The 27,640-nt window shown below is 27.8% G+C and overlaps 2 protein-coding genes across 5 annotated transcripts in view; both read right to left on the minus strand.

Moving 5' to 3' along the window:
* Positions 1 to 1,677: 1,677 nt before the first annotated feature.
* Positions 1,678 to 3,146, minus strand: LOC127277174 (protein UXT homolog). 2 transcript variants are annotated; one of them, XM_051298052.1, is made up of 3 exons: positions 2,982 to 3,146; positions 2,627 to 2,700; positions 1,678 to 2,231 (listed from the first exon to the last, which is right to left on the minus strand). In XM_051298052.1, exon 3 carries the CDS (start codon positions 2,211 to 2,213, stop codon positions 1,767 to 1,769), a length of 447 nt encoding a protein of 148 aa, XP_051154009.1. In that variant the 5' UTR covers positions 2,214 to 2,231; positions 2,627 to 2,700; positions 2,982 to 3,146; the 3' UTR covers positions 1,678 to 1,766. The 2 variants fall into 2 exon arrangements, with proteins under 2 accessions (XP_051154009.1, XP_051154007.1); XM_051298050.1 differs by lacking the exon at positions 2,627 to 2,700.
* Positions 3,147 to 5,085: 1,939 nt separating this feature from the next.
* LOC127277172 (protein doublesex-like) overlaps positions 5,086 to 27,640 on the minus strand; it is an 84,049-nt gene continuing 61,494 nt past the window's right edge. For all 3 annotated transcript variants that reach the window (XM_051298046.1, XM_051298044.1, XM_051298045.1), the window contains 2 exons: positions 20,443 to 20,929; positions 5,086 to 8,591 (listed from right to left, as the gene is read on the minus strand). In XM_051298046.1, coding sequence (XP_051154003.1) covers positions 20,448 to 20,929 — 482 coding nt within the window. In that variant the 3' untranslated portion in view covers positions 5,086 to 8,591; positions 20,443 to 20,447. The remainder of the gene's footprint in view (positions 8,592 to 20,442; positions 20,930 to 27,640) is intronic.

The following is a 27,640-nucleotide window of genomic DNA, read 5'->3' on the forward strand; positions in this document are numbered from 1 at the left end:
GCACTCACTCTCATGCGTTGTCATGGTAACCTGCAGGCAGCCAAAAAGGTGTGAGAGCACCTTTATAGGGGATATATTTGAAAAAAATTATAAATCACAATAACTTTTTAAAAATGAATATTTTTTAATGAGATTTAAAATTGAGAGGCATTTTACATGTGAATTGCTAAAAAATATTAAAAAAGTAGCAAAATTTGAAATAAATTAAAATAGAATTTTTTTTTCCAATTCATATGTTTAATTTATGTGTAAATTTTAATTTTGAATCATATCTGTACATAAATGATTGAAAAACGATGTGAAAAACAAAAAAAAATTCTTGACCAAGTGACGTCACGAGGACGACAAATTAAATATTTTAATTTTTTTTTTTAATTATTTTATTCTTTGAAAATTAATATTATTAAATTTTTTTTAATACATTAACGATGTTAATCTCTAAAGTCCCTTATATATTAAATTTATTAACAAATAATAGTACCGAAAGGTGCTGCCTCTTGTGAAGAATTCCGGAATTCATATGTCAATTGAAATGAAAAAAAAATTCATTTTTCATAATTATCTTTTTTATGGACAATAATTGAATTATTTAATAGATAATTATTGTCAATAATGACAATGATAAATTATTTAATGAAAACAATTCCATTTTTTTTGCAAAATAAATTTTTAACAAATCTCTGTTTTATCGATCTATGATTCACTTCTACTGTTATCATTCTGAAATTACCTTCAGTTGATATATTATCAGAAAATGTTACCATATGATGAAAACGGCACTGTCGGTAAAGAAATTTTTTTTAAACATCAAATTTTTTAAATTTACAAAATGTAATTAAATCCAAATTTAATTTTCCCAAAAAAGCTTTTTCTCCAAGAAAGAGTTTTTATTTCCATTCAACGAATAAGAAAAAAAAAATTATTTTCCAATTTTTAAATTCGCAAAAAAAAAATTCATTTACTAATTTAAGAAAAAAATGAGAAAAAAAACGCAGATATGAACAAAAAAAAAGGTAATTATCTATAAATGAAAATGTTAATAAAATAAATTAAAAAAAAAAAAACTGCGAAAATTTGTAATAAAAATGTAAAATCTAAAATTAGCTCAAAAAAAACAGAAAAAAAGGCATTTTTTTTGAGGGGGAAAAAAACTGGCAAAAAATAAAAATAATTTGGTTTTTTTTTAATCTTATGCAAAAACAACCCTTGAGATGGTGTTGTCATGTCAAGCTAAGATTGTGAAGAAGAAAGTAAAGCGTTTAAGGAAATTTGAAAACACCTTCAAGTCTTTGGAAAATTTAACGGGATAATATAATTGAAGGAGCAAAACGCACATAGGGTGATTTTTTAATTTATGCACAAGTGCAGTGACAAGCACTTGAAATAAAGCATGCGAATACTTAACTTAAAACAGAGTGTACTTCGACTTTAGCTTGAGTGTTCTTTGCGAAGCAAAAGGAAGCAGTGAAACAAGACGGGGTTTTTGAAAAAAAAAAAAAAAAAAAATTGCATCGAAAGCTGATTTTCTGATATCTGCATACCTAAGAGCAAATGAGACTTCTGAAGAAAGACAAAAGTTTCAAACCCCCTTTTGCTTTAGAGTGAAAAAATGATGATAAAAATTTTGAATTTTAAAACATAACCAATTTCCATCAGAAATTTGAAAAAATTAGAAAATTTTACAAAAAAAAATGTAAAGAATTTATTTTAATTATATATATATATACAGTTTTTGTATTTACATTTTTATGAAAAAAAAACAACAACTAAGAATTGGATGGTTTGTCTTGTAATTCACGAATACCAAGTAAAATAAGTTTAATATGAGCATTTGTGATTGCAATTTGTTTTCGTAAATTTTCAATTTGTCTCTCTAACAATTTAATTCTAACATTAATTACAACAAGTGCATCGTCAAGTGAAAATTCAACAAAATGATTTAAACCAATGTTTAATAAAATTTTCGAAACATTATCAACAGCTGCCTGAACATAATAACCGCATCCCATTTCAACTTTTGTTTTAAAACCATTTTTATCTGCCTCCGTATCCTTCCAAGTATTAATAACACTTTTCAATTGAATAAATTCAGCTAAATCTGAATTTTTTGAGTCCAATTTTTTTTCAAATTCAGCGAGATCAACACGAAATCGATCATTTATAAATGTTTCAAATCGTTGAATTTTCTCCTGAATTTCTAGAGTTGTGGCCATTTTTTTTTTCTTTCGTAACTGTAACAAGAAATATTTTCATTTTTTTTTTTTTTATCTAATTTTGTTATTATTTTTATAATATTTTTTTAATAATAGAACATTTATTCTTTCAAAAAAAAAAAAATTTTTTTTTACATTTCTCTATTTTGTGCCAAGCAAATTTATTACAAAATAGAATAGAAAAATTGTAGAAAATAATATTATTAAAATAATCGAAAATATAAACTTGCAATCAATGAATTTATGGAAATTTTGAAATAAAAAAAATGAGAAAATTAAATATAGTGCAGTAATAAAATTAAATTTTGCAAGTTAAAATAATAATAATAGTAATAATAGTAATAATAATAATAATTTTTTTTGTCGTAGGATGTAAAAAAATCTACTACACCAAAGAGGGAATTACAACTTACAATTTAAATGTTGGAGTGAATTTTATTAAATAACACCATTTGTCCAAATGTTATTGTTTTATTTGTTTAACCTTCTAACAATTTAAAATTTATATAGTTAGTAAAGAAAAAATTACAGCAGGCGTTAAATATAATTTTTGAGGTTATGTTACGAAAAGAATATAATTTTTGAAAAACAGTAATTTTATTATATTTAGTTTTATTTAAAAAAAAAAACTATGCGTATAAAAATAATATTTTTTATTATTTATCAATCATTAATATCATATAGATCATTTTCTTCAAAAATTTTAGATTCTTTCAAAACACATTTTTTGAGGATAAATAAAATTAAAATTAATAGTTATTTACTTACAATAATTATATATTTCAAATTGTGTGATACAATTAACAAGCACGTGTGATTATAACAAACATAATAAACTAGAAATTTTTTTTAATTTTATTAGGGGAAGTACAATTAGATGCAGCAATAAATAAATGAAGGTTACAACACTTAGAAAGAAACAGCGCCAAATTCAAATCTATCGGTTCGCGAGTGAACATTTTAGTGAAAGTTTCTTTATTGGTATTGCAGTTATCGGTACGAAAGAGATCTTTAATTTTTTCCCCACTCCTTTTTTTTTAAAAAAAAAAAAAAAAACAATTTTTTTTACAAAAAAATTATAAATGTTGTTTTTTTTTCTTAAATTTTTTTTTGTAATCGAAAATAATTTTTAAAAAAATTTTTTATTAATTAGTATACGAAAGTAAAAAATGATATTGGAAGTAATAAAAAAATTCTAAAAAAATTAAATTAACAAATTTTATGTTACCTCACATTTATTATTTAAACATTTGATATCTTTTCCTATTATATAAATTTAAATTTCTTTTTGAAAAGTCTGTACAAATATTAATTTAATGATAATAGTTAAAAAAAAATAATGTTACGTAACATTAACATTTATAGATAATCATTGAAAAAGATGACAAGTTCTATTTTTCAAAAAAATCCTTGAGAGGAGTGAGAGAGAGAGAAAGAGAGCGAAATCAAGAGAAATACCTCTTTCGTGATTCTGTTATTTTGATATAATTTATAAAGAAATAACGCATCAATGGGGGGAGTTTTATTAATATAAGATTTACAATAAATTATCAATAGTTTTTCTATATATATATATTTTCTGAAATTCATTAAAAATATATATATATATATATATATATATAACTCGAGAGAAAAAAAAAGAAGTGGGAGAGAAAAGAAGGATAGACAATGTATTGAGAAAAGAGAAAGAGCTCTTCCGCGTTCATGCTATCCTGATACTTTTTAAAAAACTCGCGTCTTTAAGAACATTCTTCTCTTTTTTAAAATATATCTTTTTGCAAAAATTTTCAAATCCACTTTTTCTTCAAAATATTACAATTTTGAAAAAAAAATTACATAATACAAATTATAATTAAAATCAAATTATTAATGATTTTTCTAACAAAAAAAAAATTCTATTTCTCTTGTTTATTCTTTTTTCTAATTTCTTCAAATTATTTTTCATTTTCGATTTTTTTTTTTTTGCCAATTTCTTATTGAAAAAGAAAAATTGATACCTTTTCTATCAACTTCTTATTAGATTTTTATTTATTAAAATTCTATAAAACAATAATTTACGAAAATGGACAATCTTGATTTTTTTCTACATATAGAAGTAGTAAGAGGGTGAAATGGGGACAAAAAAAAAATTAAACCCGAAGGACAACAAGAGTCACGCACGAGAGTAATGGGAATTCTGTCATTTGGTCGTGAGACGAATAAACACAAGTTGCATTTTACGGAATATAAGCAATATAGTTTTTAGTTTATATTGAGACGTGGCAGTTAAGCGGTACCGAGACTTTTATAGTTTATAGGCCTATATACACGTTTATAAGGGGCACTTATAAACTCCAGACTGCTTTTAAAATCATTTTTAAAATCATTATATATAAAGAGGCTTTTCAGTCATTTTCTCCTATATCCATACAAGAATTGTTTCCACTTAAGTCACGATTTTTAATGTTTCATAAAATTAATTGATTTTATTAATTTGAAATTTTTAATTTACTAATTGTAAAAGATTTTAAATGATTTTAATTGTTCATTTTAGAATAATCAGAATTTATAATTTTTAAACTACTTTTTTTTAAAGCAACTAGTGTTCTCCTTTGCTTTTATTTCTTTTGTAAATTCAAGTTTTATAATTTATTATATTTTATTAAATTTTATTATTTTAAATTAGCGCGCTACTTTAGTCTGGACCAATCAGGTGATTTCAACTCAATATAGGTTATGTTTGTTTCTGATTCGTTTTCTGAAGAGGCTTGCAAAAAGAAGGTTTGTTTTATATTAATGATGAATAATAAATGACAAAAAACAAATATTTAGTACCACTTTGGGCAATCGTTGATCAGAGAATATTAGAAAAATGATAAATAAAACACAATAATCAACTTTCGATCGTTATTTGTTTATTATAATTGAACGTTTAAAACACAGCAAGTAGTACACTGATTCCACGAACAGATTCGTGCATACAATTCGTACACTTCTCGTTTTATTTTCATCTGAATTTTTTTTTTTTTTATTTCTTACAATGTCATGTTAGTCTTAATTTATTATAGTTCATAAAGTGCTTTTATTGTAAAAGTACAAACAAATTTTTTTGTTTGCACCAATACATAAAAGAACCGAATATATTAGACGAGCATTAAAATCGTACTTATAATCCCTTGTTTTTATTATTTTCTATATATGTGTATGTGTGTGTGTACAAGTTACAAATGACATAAATAAAACCCATTTTAAAGTCCACCGTTTTAAAAACTAAAAATTCTTTATAGAAAAAGAAGATTTACAAAATGCTCGTCTAAACGGACTCTAAGAACGCATTGATGTCCAGAGACGACCAATAATTATCTATAGTATATGTAGAACGGTCTAATCTTTTTGACATAATATGATTGAGATAATAGATTCGTTTCCCTATTTATGAATTCCATTTTTTTTATTGTTGTTATTGAATGGAATTAAATTCCGTTAATTATTAACCATTAAGAAACGATTTTTATCTCGATTCTATAGTGGAATTTTGATTGAGATTAACGGCCAGTCTCTTCAGAAAAGAAAATTAATTGTTTTTTTTTTTTAAATTAAAAGTCGTTTCTCTATAGCGTATACACATAGACATATAGGGCTATTATGATTAAAAGTTATTTTTAAAAAAATATGGCGACGGTACTTAAATTTAAGATTAAAACGTATGACGTTGACATACGAACCTAAAGTTGAACACTCAGTCATTCTAAGAACTACAGATATTTTTTTTATATATATATTTATATATATAAGAAATTTGTGGCTATCACAAGAAAAGTACAATTATTTCTTTTAATGTACATACGTGATCTTAACAAAAAAAAAATTTACATTCTTAAAATTAGAGACACAATCTTAAACGACGGTCTTTATACAAATTATCTTAAAAAGTAATCTTAAATGAAACAAAAATAAAACAGAAATTTTTTTTTTCTTTTTTGTTAACAGAACAATAAACTTGTGGAAATAAAAGAAATTATGTTTTATGTAACATTGGTTCATAAAATAAATTTTGTTTCAAATTCTTACTTTTTTTAAAAAAAAAAATCACAACGTAACAGTTTTTATATAACGAAATTCAAAATTAGCTAAAAAGAATTGAAACAAAATCCCCAAAAAAAATTGTATAAAAATTCCTGTATAATAACCATCATTAAAAAACTTCCCCTTTGTTTTTCATTTCTGTTTTCTAAACAAATTTTCGAGCGCAATAAATTATTGGCAGTATTTGTTCAAGGAGGGATTCTTAACGTACCACAAATTCCTAAAAAAAAAATAGAAAAAAAAATAATTCCATAGACCCACGAAGCAGTCTAGAACGAATGGGGAAAATGTGTTCGTACTTTGGGTTCGTTACGTCCAAAAAAAAAAATCCTCCCAAACAAGAGATTTTAACTTCATAGTAACAAGTTCGTTACTTTCCTCAAAGATAATCTTTCGCAAAAAAAAATTTTTTCCCAAACACACCAATGAACAAACACGCCAAATTTACACTCTCAATCACGCACATCAACAAACATTAAAGAATCGAAGAGAGGATAGGGGGCATTGTTTTGTAACTTTTATACAAATCAAAATCTTTGTTACAAACAAAAGAGAAAAAGTTCCAACTTTTATTATCACTTTAACCGAATTATAATATATATATATGTATATATTTATAATAAGATGCGTTGCTTCCTTTTCTCAACCACAACTCAATATATTGTGTTCAGTACATCTGGTTTTTGTATACACGCACGTAACAATGGAACAAAAACTGCTTACATCTCTAAATCTAGAATATAGTCTCTAAAATAACGATAAAAAAAAAAGACTTAACTAAGAGTCTCCTGGAGAAATTATACATGACTTTCCATTCTAATAATAAATAAATAAAAAGGAACTAACAAATTTGCAAACTGACTTACATTGTATATACGCAATTTTATTAGTTCAGCAATTTTATGTATTTTTCATTCATATCCATTTTCTCTTAACATTTCCCTTTTTTTTTTATTTCATTAAGTATTTTTTCTTAATTTTTTTTTTTTTTTTTATTCAAAAGCGAATTTTCACCGTATAAAGTTATTTTTGCCTATACATTTTTTTTTTGTCCTTTTCTAACGCACGTGTTGTCATGGCAACAGAAAGTCAGTGATACCAACGTAAACAGCAAATCGTCGTCTGCTTTCTTGTATAAGAATTGTAAACATTTTAGATTATGATAATTGAGTCGAAAAATTAAATTTCTAAGTAATAAGTACGATGAAAATCAGCATAGTGAAATGAAAAAAGAAAATTTAATGAAATATAAAGATAAAAATGAATAATTATTTCACAATTTTCAATCACTTTTCTTCGTTTTTCTCTTTCTTTTCTTTTTCCCCCCCCCATGCTTTCTTGTACCACACTTCTTATTTTTTCGCATCTTTTCTCATTCGGCAGTATTATTATTTCGCACACTCGGACTACTCTTCTTTACGGTTAATTGTGGTCGATGCTTCCTGCTGTCGCTTTATCACGAACCTGCTCTCTTTTCATGCCAACGAACAATTTCGTCCTCCTTGCCGTTACCATGTCCGGTACAACTGGTGGCGCGGCCTAATTCGATTTTATTTTTGTGTAAAAATTAACCCCTTCGAGGTGGGAATGAAAAGGCAAACGCGTTTTTTTTTTTTTCATTTTCTGACCAAATGTCTTTTTTCTTCGACAACCAACAATTTTGTGTGCAAAATTAATTTTTTTTTCTTTTTCTCATTTATATAAAATTTTTGCTATAGAAATTTAATTAGAAATATTTTAGAAAAAAAAGAAACAATTTTTACAAATAAAAAATTTGAATAATAAAAAAGATAATATTGAATTTCGTTAATTATAAAAAGAATGTTTAAAAATATTTTAGAGTGACAACGAATAACAATCTGCAATCTATTTTATTTTCCGCGATTTTCTGTTTAATTTCTGTCAAGTAACTTTTTCTCACTTTTTTTTTTTTTATTAGCGAAACTCTATAATTTTTTTTTTTTTTTTTTTGTTTTCGATTCCATTGGATTGTCTCCATTGGAGTTGAAAAGAAAATTGAATAAATCGCTGGCCCAGTTTTTTGATGAAATTTAATAATTTACAAATAATATATAATTTTGAATATCGTAGCCGAATTTTTAAGAAACATATTATTTAGAGAACAATCGATTGATAGGAGATACAGCAAATTTGATGTTAAATGAAGTCGAATAACAAAGGATTTCTGGCTTTTTGCCGAAGTCGTTCTTCAACTTCTTTTTTTTTCATCTTCTTTTAATTCGGTTCAATTTTCTTCTTTGGAATCAGCCACATTCAGTCTCCATGCGTGAAGTTGCTTTTCTTTAGGTCAATCTGTAAATTGAAAATTTTGATTAGAAAATAACATAATTTTTATATGTATAAAAGTTTATTAAATTTTTATTATTTTATTAATTTTTTAAACTATTTTTTAAACTATTTTTTAAACTATTTTTTAAACTATTTTTTAAACTATTTTATAGATTAACTATTTTCTATTGCAATAAATTATATCATTTTATTGATCTTTTTCTTTATCATTTCTATATATTAATATTTTTATACTTTAGTTACTAAGTTATTTTTTTTTTAATACCTATTACTATAATGTCATTTTCAAAATAACCTTTTAATTTTATAGCCACATTTGCATTTATCAACATGATAAATTTATTCTGATAAATAACATGATCCAACTTTTAAAACACGTTTAAATTGTGCAAATACATTTTATGAATATTTTTTATTGCCTAATTAATAATGAATTTTTTCTAAATTATAGAAACGATAAGAAAAAAAAAGGTCTCAATAAATGTTTTCTATGCGTTATCAGTTATTTTTATATAGGAACAAAATTTATTATCAAAAATTTTTGTCAATCTATTTTGTATATCAAAGTTGAGTTTAGAAATGCAATACTGAATCACTGAACTGGGTTTTATGAATAAAATCTTCAGTAATCAATTTTTTATATATTAAATACTTTTTTGAAATCGTTTCTTTTTTTTTTTTTGTCAATCAGGTGTAAGTTCAACTAATCTTTTTTTTTCCTTATTCTAATTAGAATTTATACGTGTATTAGGAATTCAATTTAAAAAAAAACTGTAAATTTAAAAAAAAAATGTAATGTATGATTATGACTGGCATTTACTGCTGAATAATTTGTTTTTTCATTTATCGAGAGAGATAATTGTCCAAAGGAAACTAAATCCAACTTTGAAATAAACGAAATATGGAATGTATTGTAAAAAAAAGAAATTTGTAATTTGTCTTTGACTGGCAATTATTACTGAATTTTTAATTATGTGTAAAAAAATTGATTTAATTCAAATCAGTTATTTCACTATTATCAAATAAATATTTATTTGAATCAAATAAATTCTTTTGACATTGCAAGTTTTCTACAAGTGACGCCATCTACGAGGCATGCAAAAGTGGCGCCACCTACGAGGCACATTTTTATTGCAGTTCAAAATATTACAGAACATTTTTCATTTTCCATCAATGGCAACGAGCTCTCTTACATTAATTAGTTTAAAACGGGAGTTGGTAAAGAAACCGGTTGAATAAGAGGAAAACAGAGGGCGAGAACCGGAAATAACGACCATAATGCAAAGTTATGCGAGGTAAATATTACAAAGGCGCGTTTCGCTCTCGGAACATTTTTCATAATGCAAAGTTTTTAATAAATCAACAAAAGTTGAACTCGCGATTAATTTCTTTAAACATTAGCTCAAAATAAATAATGTATAATTTTAAAGTGCCTCGTAGGTGGCGCCACTTTGGCTTATTTTGAATTGCAACAAAATTATGCCTCATAGGTGGCGCCACTTTGGCTCATTTTTAACTAATAAGTTTCAGTTTTATTAATTTCTTTAAACATTAGCTCAAAATAAGTAATGTACGTTCGTACAAATTTTAAAGTGCATCATAGGTGGCGCCACTTTGGCTCATTTTTAACTAATAAGTTTCAGTTTTATTAATTTCTTTAAACATTAGCTCAAAATAAGTAATGTACGTTCGTACAAATTTTAAAGTGCCTCATAGGTGGCGCCACTTTGGCTCATTTTGAATTGCAACAAAATTATGCCTCATAGGTGGCGCCACTTTGGCTCATTTTGAACTAATAAGTTTCAGTTTTTTCTAAAGTTGATACCCAAAAGATAAGTTTATATCAAAGAGGATGAAATAAGAATGAAAGGAAAAAAAAATATATATATATATATATGTATATTGAGAACGAGGGCTGAGGGTGCAAAGGCAAAAGTAGCGTATATATTATGCTCAGCAAAAGCAATGTTAGCAACTCGAGAACTGGCGAACTAGCCGACAGTAAAATCCATTTTATGTCTCCCTCGTAAAGTCAGTCAAATGAAACCCGGACTTAGTTTTCATACGTGCAACCAACCGACGACGCTCTTCGTCCAGACGAGACCCGGTTTCCTTTTCTGTCTCACCTCTCTTATATCCCCCTGGGTCGCGACTCCTTTTTCCGCGGTTTCTAATCTCGGCAAAGAAAGAATAAATATATATAGTCAAACCGTCTACGCGAGCAGGCTGTAAAAATGGATGTAACCGTAACGCGATTTCAGAGCTGATAATTTTTTTTTTTTCGGTTAACTTTTATAGTCAAGTCGCTGAAATAAAATGCAGAAAAGTAATATATTTTCATATTGCAATTTTGAAAACTATTTAATATTTTAAGAAAATATATTTAAAAAAAAAAAATATTATTTAACAATTAATGATTGAGAGAAAAACAAAATATAGAAAAATTTGCTTATTAAATTTTTTGCATTTTGATTAAAAACAATTTTTTTTTTTTTTTTTACATATTTCTTGTTCCTTTGGTTTAATTTCAAGTATAAACTTTGCATAAAAAGATGCGTTTATTATGGACTGTAAATTTTTCGACAAGTTAAAAAATCGACAAGAAACTCGTAACACTTATCAGAACCAGTGTCGTTCGTTTAATAGCACAAGAGCTATTCAGTTTCATTGCATTTTTTTATTGAACTTAAATCACTTAATAAATTTGGCCTTCATGAATGAACTGTCCTTCATTTCATCCACAAATTGAAATATAGCATATACCTAAATGATATAATCGTAAAATTAAATTCTTTACAGATATATACATGTTTTTTTTTGGGATAATTTTTCAATATTATGATTTTTGGTTACAATTTTTGAAAAATGATTTTACAAAAAGAGTATCTGGAAAATAGTTTTTGCTCTCATTAAAAAAAAAAAAAAAAGAAACTTGTTAGTATTACGAATGATTGTAAACTGTAATGTACGACACATATTGTCTCTTAAAACCACAAAAAAAAAGATCGTAAAGCTAAAAGTGGAAGGATTCACGATTCCAAAGCGAGAGAAACTATAGAGAATCACAAAAATGAATAAACTTTCAAGTATAATATATTATACGTCGTAACAATGACAATAATTCCCTATGGAAATGAAAATTTAATATATTACAGGTAAAACATGTGTATTGATATAGGGTCATCAAAAATATGTTATACGACAAATCTCGTCTTTTATATAGAAATTTTTCTTGTACCTTTGTTAAAATTTCTGAATTTTTAAGGTGATATATAATTAAAGTGATAATTATAAAATTGCATTGATAGAAATTAATAATATATTCATAGACGCCTTAAGTGAAAATAAACTCAATTATTGAGATATATATATATCTATATTCGATACTTAATGAACTTGAAGAAACTAATTTTAGAAACATCTGAACTAAAATCAAATGAAAACTGTCGACTATATTGTAATTGAGTAACATCTTAAAGAAATTGAAATACTTTCTTGTAAATTTTATAGAAACACTATATACTTTCTCTCAAGTAATATAAAAGTGGCCTGAATTATAAATGACATTAAATTATTAACAATATATCATTACTTCGAAGTAATATTTTATTATCAAAATATTTATACCCTTATTGAAAAAAAAATTTTTTTTTCTTTAGATAATTGAAATTTAGGTTAATTAATTACTGATCAATATTAAAATAATTTACTGAAATTAACCCAATGATGAAAGAGTAAAAAAAAAACTGTTAATTTTACATAAAAACAACTTGAATAAAATTAATTCTATAAAAAGTGAAATTTGTAACAAGTTTTGTAATTACAAAGTCGTAAAAAAATTCGATCGATAAGGGAACGAAGGGAGAAAAAAAAATTCGCTATTCTTTTGAAGCGCGGCCATGGTGTGTCTCATAAAATTATGATTTACAATGCTTGGCAATCACTTGCCGCGAGTAGACAGAGGAGGGGGGGGAACCTCTCAAATTTGCCCTCCACCCATTTTTCTATTCTATATACCTTCACCAGGTTCCTCATCATCATCATCATCATCATCTCATAGAAACTATTAAATGTCTCGAACGTTGGTGAATATCGTGAACATGTACAATTTCCCGCTTACGAGTTTCATCGCAAAGATATAACCATATACACCTGGATTATATACCAAGTTTATATAGTTCGTAAATGTCTCAAGTCTTTAAATGATTTATTACACGGAAGTTATTCTAATCTAATCAAGTTGAACCGAAAAAAAAAAAATTTATATTGTTAAAGTAATTTATTTATATTATTGGTCATAGTTATAGCCACAGCGATGAAAAAAATATCTAAAAATATGTTCTTTAGGTTACAATATAATAACAAAATAAAATTTTAACTTATTCGTTTGGCAGTCTATGCCATTATTCAAATCAATTTACTTTTAATTTTAGCTATTAGTTTGAATTATATTACCGCCATAGGGCAATATTTTCGAAAGCAGATGGTGCCATCTAGTGGCAATGGTATAAAACATGTTGGTGTAATTTTGATCAAAGCAGCTGATTCTATAAACGCACAACAAAGATTTCACACATGGAGAATAGACTACAGGAGACTAAACTAATGTATTTAAAGGAACTATTTGATCGTGATTTTGTGTATTGTAAAGTTAACCTCAAAAAAAGCAAATTTTTAATATTTTCATTCTTTCAGATTCGCTGATTACTATTTGATCATGATTTTGTGTATTGTAAAATTAACCTCAAAAAAAGCAAATTTTTAATATTTTCATTCTTTCAGATTCGGTGATTACTATTTGATCATGATTTTCTGTATTGTAAAATTAACCTCAAAAAAAGTTTGAGTTGCTGCCAACTTTTATTATACAGCAATTTTTAATATTTAATTTTTGCAGATTCGGTGGTCATGATTTTGTGTATTGTAAAAAGTTAACCTCAAAAAAAGTTTGTCCACTTTTATTCATTAAAGCAATAACTGTTATTTAATATCAGTAATAAAAAAACTATTTGGTCATGATTTTGTGTATTGTAAAAAGTTAACCTCAAAAAAAAGTTTGTCCACGCATTTATTCATTAAATCAATAACTGTTATTTTTGCATAGAAATTACGTTGAAAGTTTTTTCCAAGAGGTCTAAAAAATCAAATTTTTGCATTATTTATTAGCTGTTTAAAATAAATTAGTGAAAGGTGTTTCTTTTAATCCAAAAAAAAAAGAGTTTTCAAAGATGATGAGCTTTCGATAATACCCAAATGGACTTTTAGGGAAAAGCAGTCTGGTTAGAAGAGATTGCTGTTGGGAAAAGTGAAGTCTCCTCAGGTCTAGTCAGATTCCAAGTGGGAGTTTGAACTGCTCGAAAAGTCGTAAACGGTCCCGTTTGTGAGGACTAAGAAGGAAGGAGACACATCCTGGCACGTAGCTAAAATGGAAACGGTCTTAGTCGCATATACGAGGTGGGTGGAGGTTTTATCGTCTCTTCGTAAGTGCTTCGCGGGTTTCCACATCCCTCTTTCTCTCTCTCTCTCTCTCCGAAAAAGCTGTAAAATCACCGCGGGTGCCCTCCTCCTTTTTAAAATTGCGAGATTTCTTGAGAAAAGTTGCTTTTCATTTTGAAATTCTTCATCATATTTATTAAAATAGAAAAAAAAATATAAAGGAATTTAAAGCGCGATAGAAAGAAAGGAGGGCAGAGTAATTTTCATTAACGAGAAAGGAGTCTTTTCAATATAGATATAGCTGCATCATAATTCATAGAAGCCAAGCTGTATTTTCGCGCGTATGACTTTAACTGTCGATGCAAAACTTTGCTTATATTTCTTTTCGAGTTTTACTGGCGCTAGGTCGACCGCTTCAAGCCATAAATGTCAGTCTTTGCTAGTACCTGTTACTGGATTCAAGCATCTTCAGTTTTTTTTTTTCTTTCTTAGTCTCTTCTCTCAAAAGAGAAATTTTTTTCTTTTACTTCCCAACAATAAATGTTAACGTATCACAAATCAATTTAAGGAAATGAATCGACGACACTTTTTCGAAAAGTTGCATTCTCCAATTACGATTTAAAATTGAATTTTTAATATCAACGAAGTACAATCGAGAATATTGGAAAAAAAACTTAGTTGTTTTATGAATCATATTTTTTTAAAATACTACAAGGAAGAAAAGTGTTGAAGTTGAGCGCGTATCGCCTGGAAGCTTCATTAAGGATATGATACGGTGAACTTTTTTTTTTTTTGCCCCGCAAAACAAAACTTATGAGCGCCGTCGGTCGCTTTTAAAAAGTTATGACAAGGTTTATGGGGGTTTAATTGTACCCCGCGACTGTGGTTAGAAAGTACTAAAAACCCCTTTGCCTTCATTAGACACGAGCCTGTTAAACTGCTTAACGCTCAACGATCTCTGCGTACCAACGTGTGTAATAAAATACATATATATGCCTCTTAGACAGAGAAAGACACTCAACCATTTTAAGAATACGAAGAAGAAAATATTTATAAAGTTATACTACTCACGCACATTCATATACCGCTAATTATTGTTTTGTTTCAAAAATTCACCAAGATGCAATAACAACCAAAAAATTTGTCTACAAATATTTAAAAATAATTATAATTTATTTGTACATAGTTTCTAAATTAATAGAGAGAAAAAGAAATTTCACAAAATTGAAACATATTTAAAAATGTATTTGAAGCAGAAAATTGGCAAAATTCTTGTTTTGAAAGGCGAGAAAATGGTGACTACAAGTTTGAAAAGACGAGACAAGAGAAGTTGGACGAAGCTAGTCGCTGTCACATAAAATCGGATAGTTTACGGCGGTGCTTGAGCAAAATAAGCAAAGGATTGGGCCTCGCCACTCACTCAGCATCACATACATATATACATATATGTATATATATATATATCTCCCAAAGAGGAGACGGAGAAGAAAAATTCCGCGAGCTGTAAACTGAAGCGCGTTTACGACAAGTCGTTAAATTCGCTCTCTGAGCGGCCTGTCTGATTACATTGATGCTGCTTACTGCAAAACTGAACCTTCGTCACTGGTCCGCTGTCAAAGGGTCGTAAGTTGCGCGGTTTTAAAACCCGCAAATCGTTTCCAGCGTTTCAAATATATATATAGTTAAACTGTCTCGAATGGCGCGACACTTTAAATAAACTTTGGTACGTGCCCAAACGCTTTATTAAAAAATAGAATAAAATTCCACGAAATATTTATTAACTCTAAATTCTATAAATTTTCTCTCTTAATTCAATTTTTTCGTAAATTGTATTTGTAAATAAAATTTCTATTTAAAATTATTATAATACTGTTGTTAAAATTACTTTGTATTTTTATTAACCCTACAGGAAATTTGGTGTAAAATTGTTTCTCAAAAAGACATAAAAATTGTTTTTTGTAAAACTTCAAATGGCATAAAAAATGGTTTTTGGAAAACCTCAAAAGACATAAAAAATGATTTTTGGAAAACCTCAAAAGACATAAAAAAAGGATTTTAGAAAACCTCAAAAGACATAAATATTTTTTTTTTTTTTGAAGATGGGGGGCGAGATATTAATCCTTCAGAAAAATAAACTATATTTTAATAGAGAAAAGATTTATTTATTTATATTTTTTTTTTGGTCAATATTTTCATCATTGTTTTTATTTTTTAAAAAAAAGAAATTTATGCTACTAATTATAAAACTTTTTACCACAATTTATTTATGTATTCTTTCAAACACTAAAAATGTTTTTAATCATCTCAATTATGAAACTTTTTCTGTCATGCACTGATTGGCTTTAAAAACCTCATTTCCAAGGTTTAATATTCTTTCTATTAAAATAATGAACGTTTGCTTAAATTCTATAATAAATATATTATAATAAAATAAATATAATGTAGAAACATTTTCTTTTTTCAATAAAATTGTAATTTTTTTGGTTAACTTCAAAAAGAAAACATTATAACCAACGGATACCTGAAACGATTTAATTACCGTATTTTCAATTTTGATATCTCGACAATATCGCTGTTTAAGCATTTAGCGATCCCACATTTTCAGTCAGTTTTACGAGCCACTTTTACATCGCTCCACTAATTATTCTCTCGACCTCGGGAATGACGACAAGATTAAGGATTTTGAATCACTATAAAATGTATGATATACCTTAACCCGACAACATGAAAGGAAATTGCAGATAACGCAAATTAAATCTTTTTTTAATGCCAATATTTCTATTTAGGGACATAGTTTGAAACATTTTGATGATCTGATAATATATAAGAGAGAACCGGTTAAACATCAAAGCATTGCTTTTCATTCACTCGACACAAAAATCAATCTGGTTTTACAATTTTTTTTTTCAATTTCACCTTCTTATCGACAATCTTTATTGGTTCGTTATGAATTTTTTTGAAAATATATATATCTTTGAAAGAATTAAATGTCTTATTAATATGTTGTGAATTTTAATTAAAATTACTTTAAAGTGATAAAAAAGCGATAAATCGAATTAATGACTATGCGGAATGATTTTTCTATAAACGAAATTGAGTTTCAAGGCTTTAAAATACTGAAATAACTCGTTAATAATAGAATGTGACTGAAATATATACTTTGTATCTTGATTAGGTAAAAGATTCAATGTTGATCAAAAATATACAGAGTTGCCAGAAAAGAGATTTGTTAGGAGAGATTTCGACGTTGGAACTTGGCGGATTGCCAATATAATAGAGATATATACCTATCGGAATAAAAATTACTTTATTTGTCATGACGCTCAACAAAATGTTTATTAATTACTAATTAATAATTTGGAAAATTAATCAATTTTTGAAAAAAATTGTTACGCTTTTCAAAAAAATATTTTAATTTTTGTTTTAGAAGAAATTTTTGTTTCAATATAATATGAAAATGTTATAGTTTATTAAGGACTTTTAAATTAGAAGCATCAAGTTGGAATGTTTTCAAGTTGTCAAACTTGGAACAGTTTCAGAAATATTTTCAACACATTGATATTATAAGTATATAATAAAGTATTAATATACATGAAATCTCATTAAATTTACATTATTTATCTCTTTGAAAATAATTTTTGTTTTTACAAATTACAAAAAGTTGAAACAATTCTATAATTCAAAGATTAACATTAAAATATGAAATAGTAAAATTATAAAAATACAAAAAATTTAGTTCTTAAAAGTCAAATTAAATTTAGAAATATAAATCTTTAAAATATTTTAACGAGAAGACGGTAAAGGGCTGCAAATCTCGTAAATTCATTTCTTTATAGTGTTGGCAACCATTACAAGTATATAGTTACGTGTTCGAATCTCAATCTGCGGGATTTTGATGGAATAAAGCGAAGATTTACTTTTGCTCCAAGAAAACATGGAGGAAAACAGTGTAATCTCTGCCAAAATTCGTTCAACTAAGCTCAACATACTTCCGGTATACGTAATGGGCAGATTTTACGTCAGTTTTGACCGTAGCAAATTTACCAAGATTTCTAATTTCCGGTATATATCATTTACTGGAGCGAGACATGAAATTTCCTTAATTTTCTATATTTGCAAACAGAAACAAAAAAATCAATCTTTGCAAGTATATATTTCTCAATTTTTCAGAACATGTAAACATATTTTAGAAAACTAAAAAGTGTAATTAAAAAATGTTTTAAAATTTTGTTAAAACTTTTCTGACTTTTTTTTCTAAAAATCGAGCAGATAAAAAAAGTTTAAAAGTACCACTCAGAGGCAAGGGCATTTTTATAGGTAAGAATCTATTTTATGTCTGTGGGATTCGCGAATTACGACTTCAACTCCAACGACCCAGACAAAAGAAGAATGCGAACTTTTATGTCTTAAAACGAAAGCTAATCCTTCTATGCGCTCAACTCACTCCCTCATTTCAGTATTACAACGATCGCTACCTTTGGCAGTAAAAGAATCAGCAGAATTTCATTTTTATTATCCTTTTCATATATATATATATAGAAAATGGAAAAATTCGTCTCAAGCAAAGAAAATAAATTTTCCAATCTAAATAATTTTAAAATAATTTATAAAAATAAATATTTAATTAAGAAAATTAAAAATAATATTATAATAATTTTTATAAATATTATCAGATGACCTCTATAAGAAACTTGTGTTTTGAGATGAGAGAAACATCAATAAAATTTGATTGCTACAAGATAATAAAAAAAAAGGAGTTAAAAACAATGTTGCAATTTGGGTACAGATTTTTTTCTCGCTTTGAAACGAGTCAATAATCTTGAAAGTGTCTACTAAACATTCAAAGCAAATAAAATAAATGAGCAATAAAACTCAAGTTCTTTTAAAGACAGTAAAAATCGTAAAATATTTATTACAAGAAGAAAAAAAAAAAACATATTCTGCGAATAACAGACGTTGAAACAAGCAACTGATATTTCGGGGGCGTTTCGATTTCATCAGAAAGAGAGAGAGAGAGAAAGACAAAAGAGAGGAGGATAGAAAGAGAGAAAAATCAAAATGAGGCTGAGCGGAGAAGAGTTTGAGGATTTCGAAAGAAGCAGCCACAATTCCGAAAAGGCACATAAAAACGACATAAAATATGAAATAGTATATTCAAAGTCCAAGCGTTCCCTCTTCTCTTAAATGCAACTCATATATAAACTCTTTTAATTTGAATCAGCGATAAATTTGTAATGTTCGCACAAATATAATTTATTTTGCAATTTTTATTATTATAAGTTTTGATTTGTTTTTTAAGTAATGAATATTTTTCCAACCAGATTGGAAATTATTAAACAATGCTATTAAATCTGCTTTAATTTTTAAGATACTATTATAATTCAAATATTTTTATATTACATTTTTTTAACATTTTCTTATAATAAAAACATTTGAAATAAGCGCGCTTTTTTTTTGAAAATCTTGCAAATTTCTCGCTAGGGTGCATCATAGTCGATAGTGGCAATTTACCACGGCAAAGCATGTGTATTTAAGATATTAAAATATATGAACTTCTAGAAACGAAGTAAGTCGAAATAATATAAAAAAAAAATTGCTTGCTTCTGTATTATTTTATTTTAATTTTTTTTAATTTTGCAGATTCGGTGATTACTATTTTGATCGTGATTTTGTGTATTGTAAAATTAACCTCAAAAAAAAAAATGCTGCCCACTTTTATTAAATACAGCAATTTTTGCTGATTACTATTTGGTCATGATTTTGTGTATTGTAAAAAGTTAACCTCAAAAAAATGTTTGAGTTATTGTCCATTTTTATTCATTAAAGCAATAACTGTTATTTAATATCAGTAATAAAAAAAATTAATTAATTTAATTTCTTTGTATTTTAATTTAATTAATTTTTTTTGTATTGTTAAACTCCCTGAAGAGGAAATCAGTGTGATTTCGAAACGTTGGAGAAAATATTATAATTAAAATCCATTTGTCCGAATGTTATCTTTTTTTTATTATGAAACCAATTCAAATATAATCCACTCGGACATTAATGATTTAATAATTAGTAATAAAATAACTATTTAATCGAGATTTTGTGTATTGTAAAGTTAAACTCAAAAAAAAATTTGTCCACTTTTATTAATTAAAAATTAAATCACTGTGAAAAATCTCTTATGTAGTCTAATCCCATTGTAATTTTTTTTTTATCATGAAGTATGAATTTAATTATAATCAATTGAAAGAAATACTTGCCTGAAAATAAAGATTAGGGAACATTGATAGTTATAAAATTTTTCTATTATTGCTCTCATGGATTTAAAAAATGGTGTTAACGAGAAAAATAATTATTAGAAAAAAATTTACACATAAATACAAATAACAGATGAATCAAATTATAAATTTAAAATGAAAAATAAACTTACCAGGGTTATGTGGTGGAAGGTTCCGGAAGACAATCATGACTCGGCGGAATTTTTAAACGGCTAAAAAATCCTGGAAGTCCTCCATATCCTGGAGGAATTCCACCGATAACTGGAACACGATCAACGTACGTTGGAGCACCAAGGGACTTGAATGGTATATTGAGACATGGGAACTGCAATTCTGGTTTTATTTGATATAATAATTCTGGTTTTATTGGATACGGTATTGATGATTTCATTTGGTATTGTTCCGCCCTTATTTGGCACAATAATTCCGGCTTCAATGGGTATGGTAATTCTGACTTCAATTGGTACTGTTCCGGCTTAATTGATGACAAATCAGCTTTCAATTCCGTCATGAATTCTGGTTTAATATCACGCAGTAATTCCGGTTTTATTTCCCTCATGTATTCTGGTTTAAAATCACGCAGTAACTCCGGTCTATTCTGATACATTTTTCGTGAATATTCCAAGATGTCGCTGTTTGCTAATAAAAAAAAAAGAAATAAAATAGATTAATTATCATAGAATGAAATCTGGCAAATATAAATTATATACTGTTTCTTCAGTGTCGATAAAAAATTTAACTGAAAAAAAAAAATGAAATTCAAAAACCTAGGACTTATTGAGCACTGCAATTCCAATCTTTTCATTTTTTGTAAATTCTTAAGAAACCGGAAGTAGTAATAAAAAAAAGAAACAAAATCGAAGAATAATGCAAAAATTTGTTTTAGAAAAAAAATTTTGTATGACGAAATAGTAATAATGTGCGCTGGCGCGTCTCTAATAGCAGAATTAATTATAAATTCAATAATTCTCGCATCCATTGGTAATAAAGATTTTCTGAGAAAGGCAGAAAAAAAAATATCTCAAACACGTGCAGGCGGAACAGTGTAGAATAATTTTCTAAATGATAAAATTTTGACTGTTAGTTTTGCCCCCATCATATTTTAATTGCAAGTTTCTTGGAATCGTCTCCAATTATATATATGAGTAGAGAAATGGAGTATTTCCAAAAATCGATAAAACTTTATTTAATATATTCCCTTGAAAAAAAAAATAAAATAAAATGTACTCTAAATAATATTTCACAGAAAATGGGTCTGTAAAAGAAGAGTATTTTCGAAGCAAAATTAAAAAAAAAAAAATACTAAAAATCATATAGTAATTATACTAATTAAATTCTGAAATTAACTGTAACTAAAGTTATATTCTCGGATGTATCAAAGTTGAAATGAAAAATATCTTTTTAATTTTCATTTTATGTTCTCTTATATGCCTGTATATGTTTATTTTAAATACGTTTTAATTTCGATCAACTATTTAAATTACTTTGATATGATTTGAAATCACGCCAGTCAGTCACGTCCTCAACAACTTCCTTTGCAAATATTTATTAACGTGACACTCGCATTCAAGCCCGAACACATTAACGGGATACTGATAAAGTCTCGTATCAAATGTGATAAAGAATAAAATTCGTTCTCTTGGCTATATTTTCATAAATTATTATATAGCATAACGAACGAAAAGTCTGCTTTCTTTTTTTTCTGCAGCAATTATAATTATAGTATTTCAATTAAAATACAATGTTGTAAATTCTATATATTTAAAATTTTATACCAATTCTTATGGAATAAAAAAAATATATATAGTTGAAAGCGGTATGTTTGGATGTTGAATTTATTTGAGAAGCTCAGCTCTTTCAAAAGACGAGCACACGAAAATTCGCTGACTCGTAAATTATACTTTAACGGTGTTACCCTGCATGTCGTTTTGGTTCGTTCATTTCTTCTGGTTAACTTTTGGGATATTCGGCTTTTGCATGGTAGATGAATCTTCTTTTCTGACTGCAAGAAGCTGCCAAACCACTAATTAATATATTCATCTCCAGATTTCTCGTTTTATAGCTCTCCTTATACTGTCCTTTTTCATGTCTCGTCCTTCCAATTCTCCTTTTGACAACTTCTTTGTTACTATTTTTGTTGCATTTTTAAAATCAATTTTCTACAATTCCCGTATATCATTCTTCAAACTAATTTCTTGTAAAAAAAAGAAAATTTTTTGTAGAATTTATTTTATTTTGATAATAATAGGTTTCCCTATAAACGATAATGTCAAAAACATTTATTATTAATATGGCAAGAAATTAGCGCGTGTAACTCAGAAATAGTGACTTGCAGCTGCAAGAGTGCTTTTATACTTTAATTACTTTAACTTCCGGTCCCCTTATATGCCGACGTCAATTTGCAATATTCTGAAAAACTAAAATAAAAACATTTTGAAAATAGTCTTATTTTTTGTTGCGGACAGTTATTGACTGAAGCGCCCATAGGCGGTGGCGTCCTTAACTAATGTTAAAATTTGTGATATACTTTTCTTCGTCATTGATTATTGTATGAAAAAAAAAAAAAAAAAAAAAATGCTTGAAAGTAGAAAAAAATCGATCTGCCGCAATATGAGAAAATCTTTAAAAAAAAGAAAAAATATCTGCAAGCATAAAATTGTGAACGGCCCTCACACGCGGGAGACATAACAGCAGGCGCAGACCGATTTATACGTGCTCCTTAGGTCATGCATGCTCTTTACGATATGTAAAACCGTCTCTGGCATTGTGCATGCCATCACACTGCTTGTCGTAAAAGTTCCGTAACGCCCAACTTTGAAAGACTTTCAAAAATAATATTATATAGTTTTGTGCACTGCTTGCTTATAACAACGTAAATGCCTTTTCGAATATTGTCATTCTTTTTTTTCCCCGCCTTTTCTCTTTGTTATTTTTTTTTTTTTTACTTTTTATATATTAAAATTTAAATCAAGTTTCAATGTAAAAAAAAACCGAAAAGTCTTTTTAATTTTTCTACTTTTAAAAACTTTAGAAACAAAAATTTTTTTTTTATAGATAATTTAAATTTATTTTAATTGCGAGAAAAATCTGAAAAATTACAAATTAAATAATTCGTGATTTGCCTCACAGAGAGAGAGAGAAAGAGAGAGAGAGAGAGTATCATGAAAATTTCATAGACACTTCTATATTGAATGGAAAATTTTAGAAAAGCAACGACATTTTATACCCGCATGATTACAGTAACTTTTTGTTATATAAACTTTTGAATGACTTTATTTACTGCCCTACACTGTTATCGCTGATAAATTTGTCTGTTCCTACAAGATTCACTATATAGAGATTAATTATATTTTCCAAATCAATAAAAGTAGAAGAAAATCATTTTATAATTTTCACTTAAAAAAAAAAAATTATTAATTCGAAATTTTATTATTAAAAGAATTGTAATTTATTTAGTCGAATTTTTATTTTTCGAATTTAAGATAATTTTCAAAAAAAAATTTTAATAGAATTTTTGGAAATACCGAATTTTTATTTGTTCGAAATTAAAAATGACCGCGAAAACAAAATCGACAGAAAAGATTTCGACGCGATTTTTAAAATTGACAATTTTTAAAATAATTTCTGATTGATTATAAATTTTTGAAAATCGCGCCAAAATCACCTCTGTCAATTTTGTTTTCGCGGTCATTTTCAATTTTGGACAAATGCAAATTTTTTCGTTTCATGAATATTGTCAAAAAAAAAATTTGGTCAATTGAAGATATGATGAATTATTTGCATAAAGATTCGGTATAATCTTTTGCATTTGAAAATTAAAATTCCCACTTCCACAATATCGTTCGCGAATGACAAGATTTTTAGAATAAAAAAATTGTACTTTGACACATGCATGCGATAAGATAATCTCTGACTGCATTCGACCTTACAGATTTAAGACCACGTTTTCTCTATATACATATATATATATATTGTGAAATATATAAGGTTCAACACTAGACAGAAAAATTAATAGAAAAAAGTTATTTTTTCTATTTTATGAATTTATAATCAAAATTTATTTTTCTTTTCAGTATTTGAATAATAAGAACAGGTACTTGTTTGAGAATATTTTACTCTCAAATTTGCTATTTTAAATTTGGTATTTAAATTTTAAATTTAAATAATAATTGAAAATTTTAGAATTAGGAATTTTAGAAATTGAATCTAATTTGTTGCTAAAGAAAAAAAATCCTTAGCAACCGTTGCTAAGGGAAATAGAATCCTTAGCAACGGTTGCTATGGAAACAGTTACTATGGAAACGGTTACTATGGAAACAGTTACTATGGAAAAGGTTTCTACGGAAACGGTTACTATGGAAACAGTTACTATGGAAACAGTTACTATAGAAACAGTTACTATGGAAATTGTTACTTTAGAAACAGTTGCTAAGGAAACGGTTACTATGGAAACGGTTACTATGGAAACAGTTACTATGGAAAAGGTTGCTAAGGAAACGGTTACTATGGAAACAGTTACTATGGAAACGGTTGCTATGAAAGTAGTTACTATGGAAACGGTTGCTAAGGAAACGGTTACTATGGAAACAGTTACTATGGAAAAGGTTGCTACGTAAACGGTTACTATGGAAACAGTTACTATGGAAACAGTTAGTTACTATGGCAAAAGTTACTATTGAAACAGTTAGTTACTATGGCAAAAGTTACTATGGCAACAGTTACTATGGAAACAGTTACTATGGCAACAGTTACTATGAAAACGGTTACTAAGGAAACGGTTACTAAGGAAACGGTTACTATGGAAACGGTTGCTATGAAAGTAGTTACTATGGAAACGGTTGCTAAGGAAACGGTTACTATGGAAACAGTTACTATGGAAACAGTTAGTTACTATGGCAAAAGTTACTATTGAAACAGTTAGTTACTATGGCAAAAGTTACTATGGCAACAGTTACTATGGAAACAGTTGCTATGAAAACGGTTGCTATGGAAACGGTTACTATGGAAACGGTTACTAAGGAAACGGTTACTAAGGAAACGGTTACTAAGGAAACGGTTACTATGGAATCGGTTACTATGGAAACAGTTAAGATAGAAAAGGTTGCTACGGAAACGGTTACTTTGGAAACTGTTACTATGGAAACGGTTACTAAGGAAACGGTTACTATGGAAACGGTTGCTATGAAAGTAGTTACTATGGAAACGGTTGCTAAGGAAACGGTTACTATGGAAACAGTTACTATGGAAACAGTTAGTTACTATGGCAAAAGTTACTATTGAAACAGTTAGTTACTATGGCAAAAGTTACTATGGCAACAGTTACTATGGAAACAGTTGCTATGAAAACGGTTGCTATGGAAACGGTTACTATGGAAACGGTTACTAAGGAAACGGTTTCTACGGAAACGGTTACTATGGAAACAGTTACTATGGAAACAGTTACTATAGAAACAGTTACTATGGAAATTGTTACTTTAGAAACAGTTGCTAAGGAAACGGTTACTATCGAAACGGTTACTATGGAAACAGTTACTATGGAAAAGGTTGCTAAGGAAACGGTTACTATGGAAACAGTTACTATGGAAACGGTTGCTATGAAAGTAGTTACTATGGAAACGGTTGCTAAGGAAACGGTTACTATGGAAACAGTTACTATGGAAAAGGTTGCTACGTAAACGGTTACTATGGAAACAGTTACTATGGAAACAGTTAGTTACTATGGCAAAAGTTACTATTGAAACAGTTAGTTACTATGGCAAAAGTTACTATGGCAACAGTTACTATGGAAACAGTTACTATGGCAACAGTTACTATGAAAACGGTTACTAAGGAAACGGTTACTAAGGAAACGGTTACTATGGAAACGGTTGCTATGAAAGTAGTTACTATGGAAACGGTTGCTAAGGAAACGGTTACTATGGAAACAGTTACTATGGAAACAGTTAGTTACTATGGCAAAAGTTACTATTGAAACAGTTAGTTACTATGGCAAAAGTTACTATGGCAACAGTTACTATGGAAACAGTTGCTATGAAAACGGTTGCTATGGAAACGGTTACTATGGAAACGGTTACTAAGGAAACGGTTACTAAGGAAACGGTTACTAAGGAAACGGTTACTATGGAATCGGTTACTATGGAAACAGTTAAGATAGAAAAGGTTGCTACGGAAACGGTTACTTTGGAAACTGTTACTATGGAAATTGTTACTATATGGAAACGGTTACTATGGAAACAGTTGCTAAGGAAACAGTTACTAAGGAAACAGTTGCTAAGGAAACAGTTGCTAAGGAAACGGTTACTAAGGAAACGGTTGCTATGGAAACAGTTACTATGGAAACGGTTACTATGGAAACAGTTACTATGGAAAAGGTTTCTACGGAAACGGTTACTATGGAAACAGTTACTATGGAAACAGTTACTATAGAAACAGTTACTATGGAAATTGTTACTTTAGAAACAGTTGCTAAGGAAACGGTTACTATGGAAACGGTTACTATGGAAACAGTTACTATGGAAAAGGTTGCTAAGGAAACGGTTACTATGGAAACAGTTACTATGGAAACGGTTGCTATGAAAGTAGTTACTATGGAAACGGTTGCTAAGGAAACGGTTACTATGGAAACAGTTACTATGGAAAAGGTTGCTACGTAAACGGTTACTATGGAAACAGTTACTATGGAAACAGTTAGTTACTATGGCAAAAGTTACTATTGAAACAGTTAGTTACTATGGCAAAAGTTACTATGGCAACAGTTACTATGGAAACAGTTACTATGGCAACAGTTACTATGAAAACGGTTACTAAGGAAACGGTTACTAAGGAAACGGTTACTATGGAAACGGTTGCTATGAAAGTAGTTACTATGGAAACGGTTGCTAAGGAAACGGTTACTATGGAAACAGTTACTATGGAAACAGTTAGTTACTATGGCAAAAGTTACTATTGAAACAGTTAGTTACTATGGCAAAAGTTACTATGGCAACAGTTACTATGGAAACAGTTGCTATGAAAACGGTTGCTATGGAAACGGTTACTATGGAAACGGTTACTAAGGAAACGGTTACTAAGGAAACGGTTACTAAGGAAACGGTTACTATGGAATCGGTTACTATGGAAACAGTTAAGATAGAAAAGGTTGCTACGGAAACGGTTACTTTGGAAACTGTTACTATGGAAACGGTTACTAAGGAAACGGTTACTATGGAAACGGTTGCTATGAAAGTAGTTACTATGGAAACGGTTGCTAAGGAAACGGTTACTATGGAAACAGTTACTATGGAAACAGTTAGTTACTATGGCAAAAGTTACTATTGAAACAGTTAGTTACTATGGCAAAAGTTACTATGG

The sequence above is a fragment of the Leptopilina boulardi genome, unplaced genomic scaffold (assembly GCF_019393585.1).
Source record: "Leptopilina boulardi isolate dan_hultmark-lab unplaced genomic scaffold, ZJU_Lbou_2.1 LbouV2_165, whole genome shotgun sequence".
NCBI classification, from domain to species: domain Eukaryota; kingdom Metazoa; phylum Arthropoda; class Insecta; order Hymenoptera; family Figitidae; genus Leptopilina; species Leptopilina boulardi.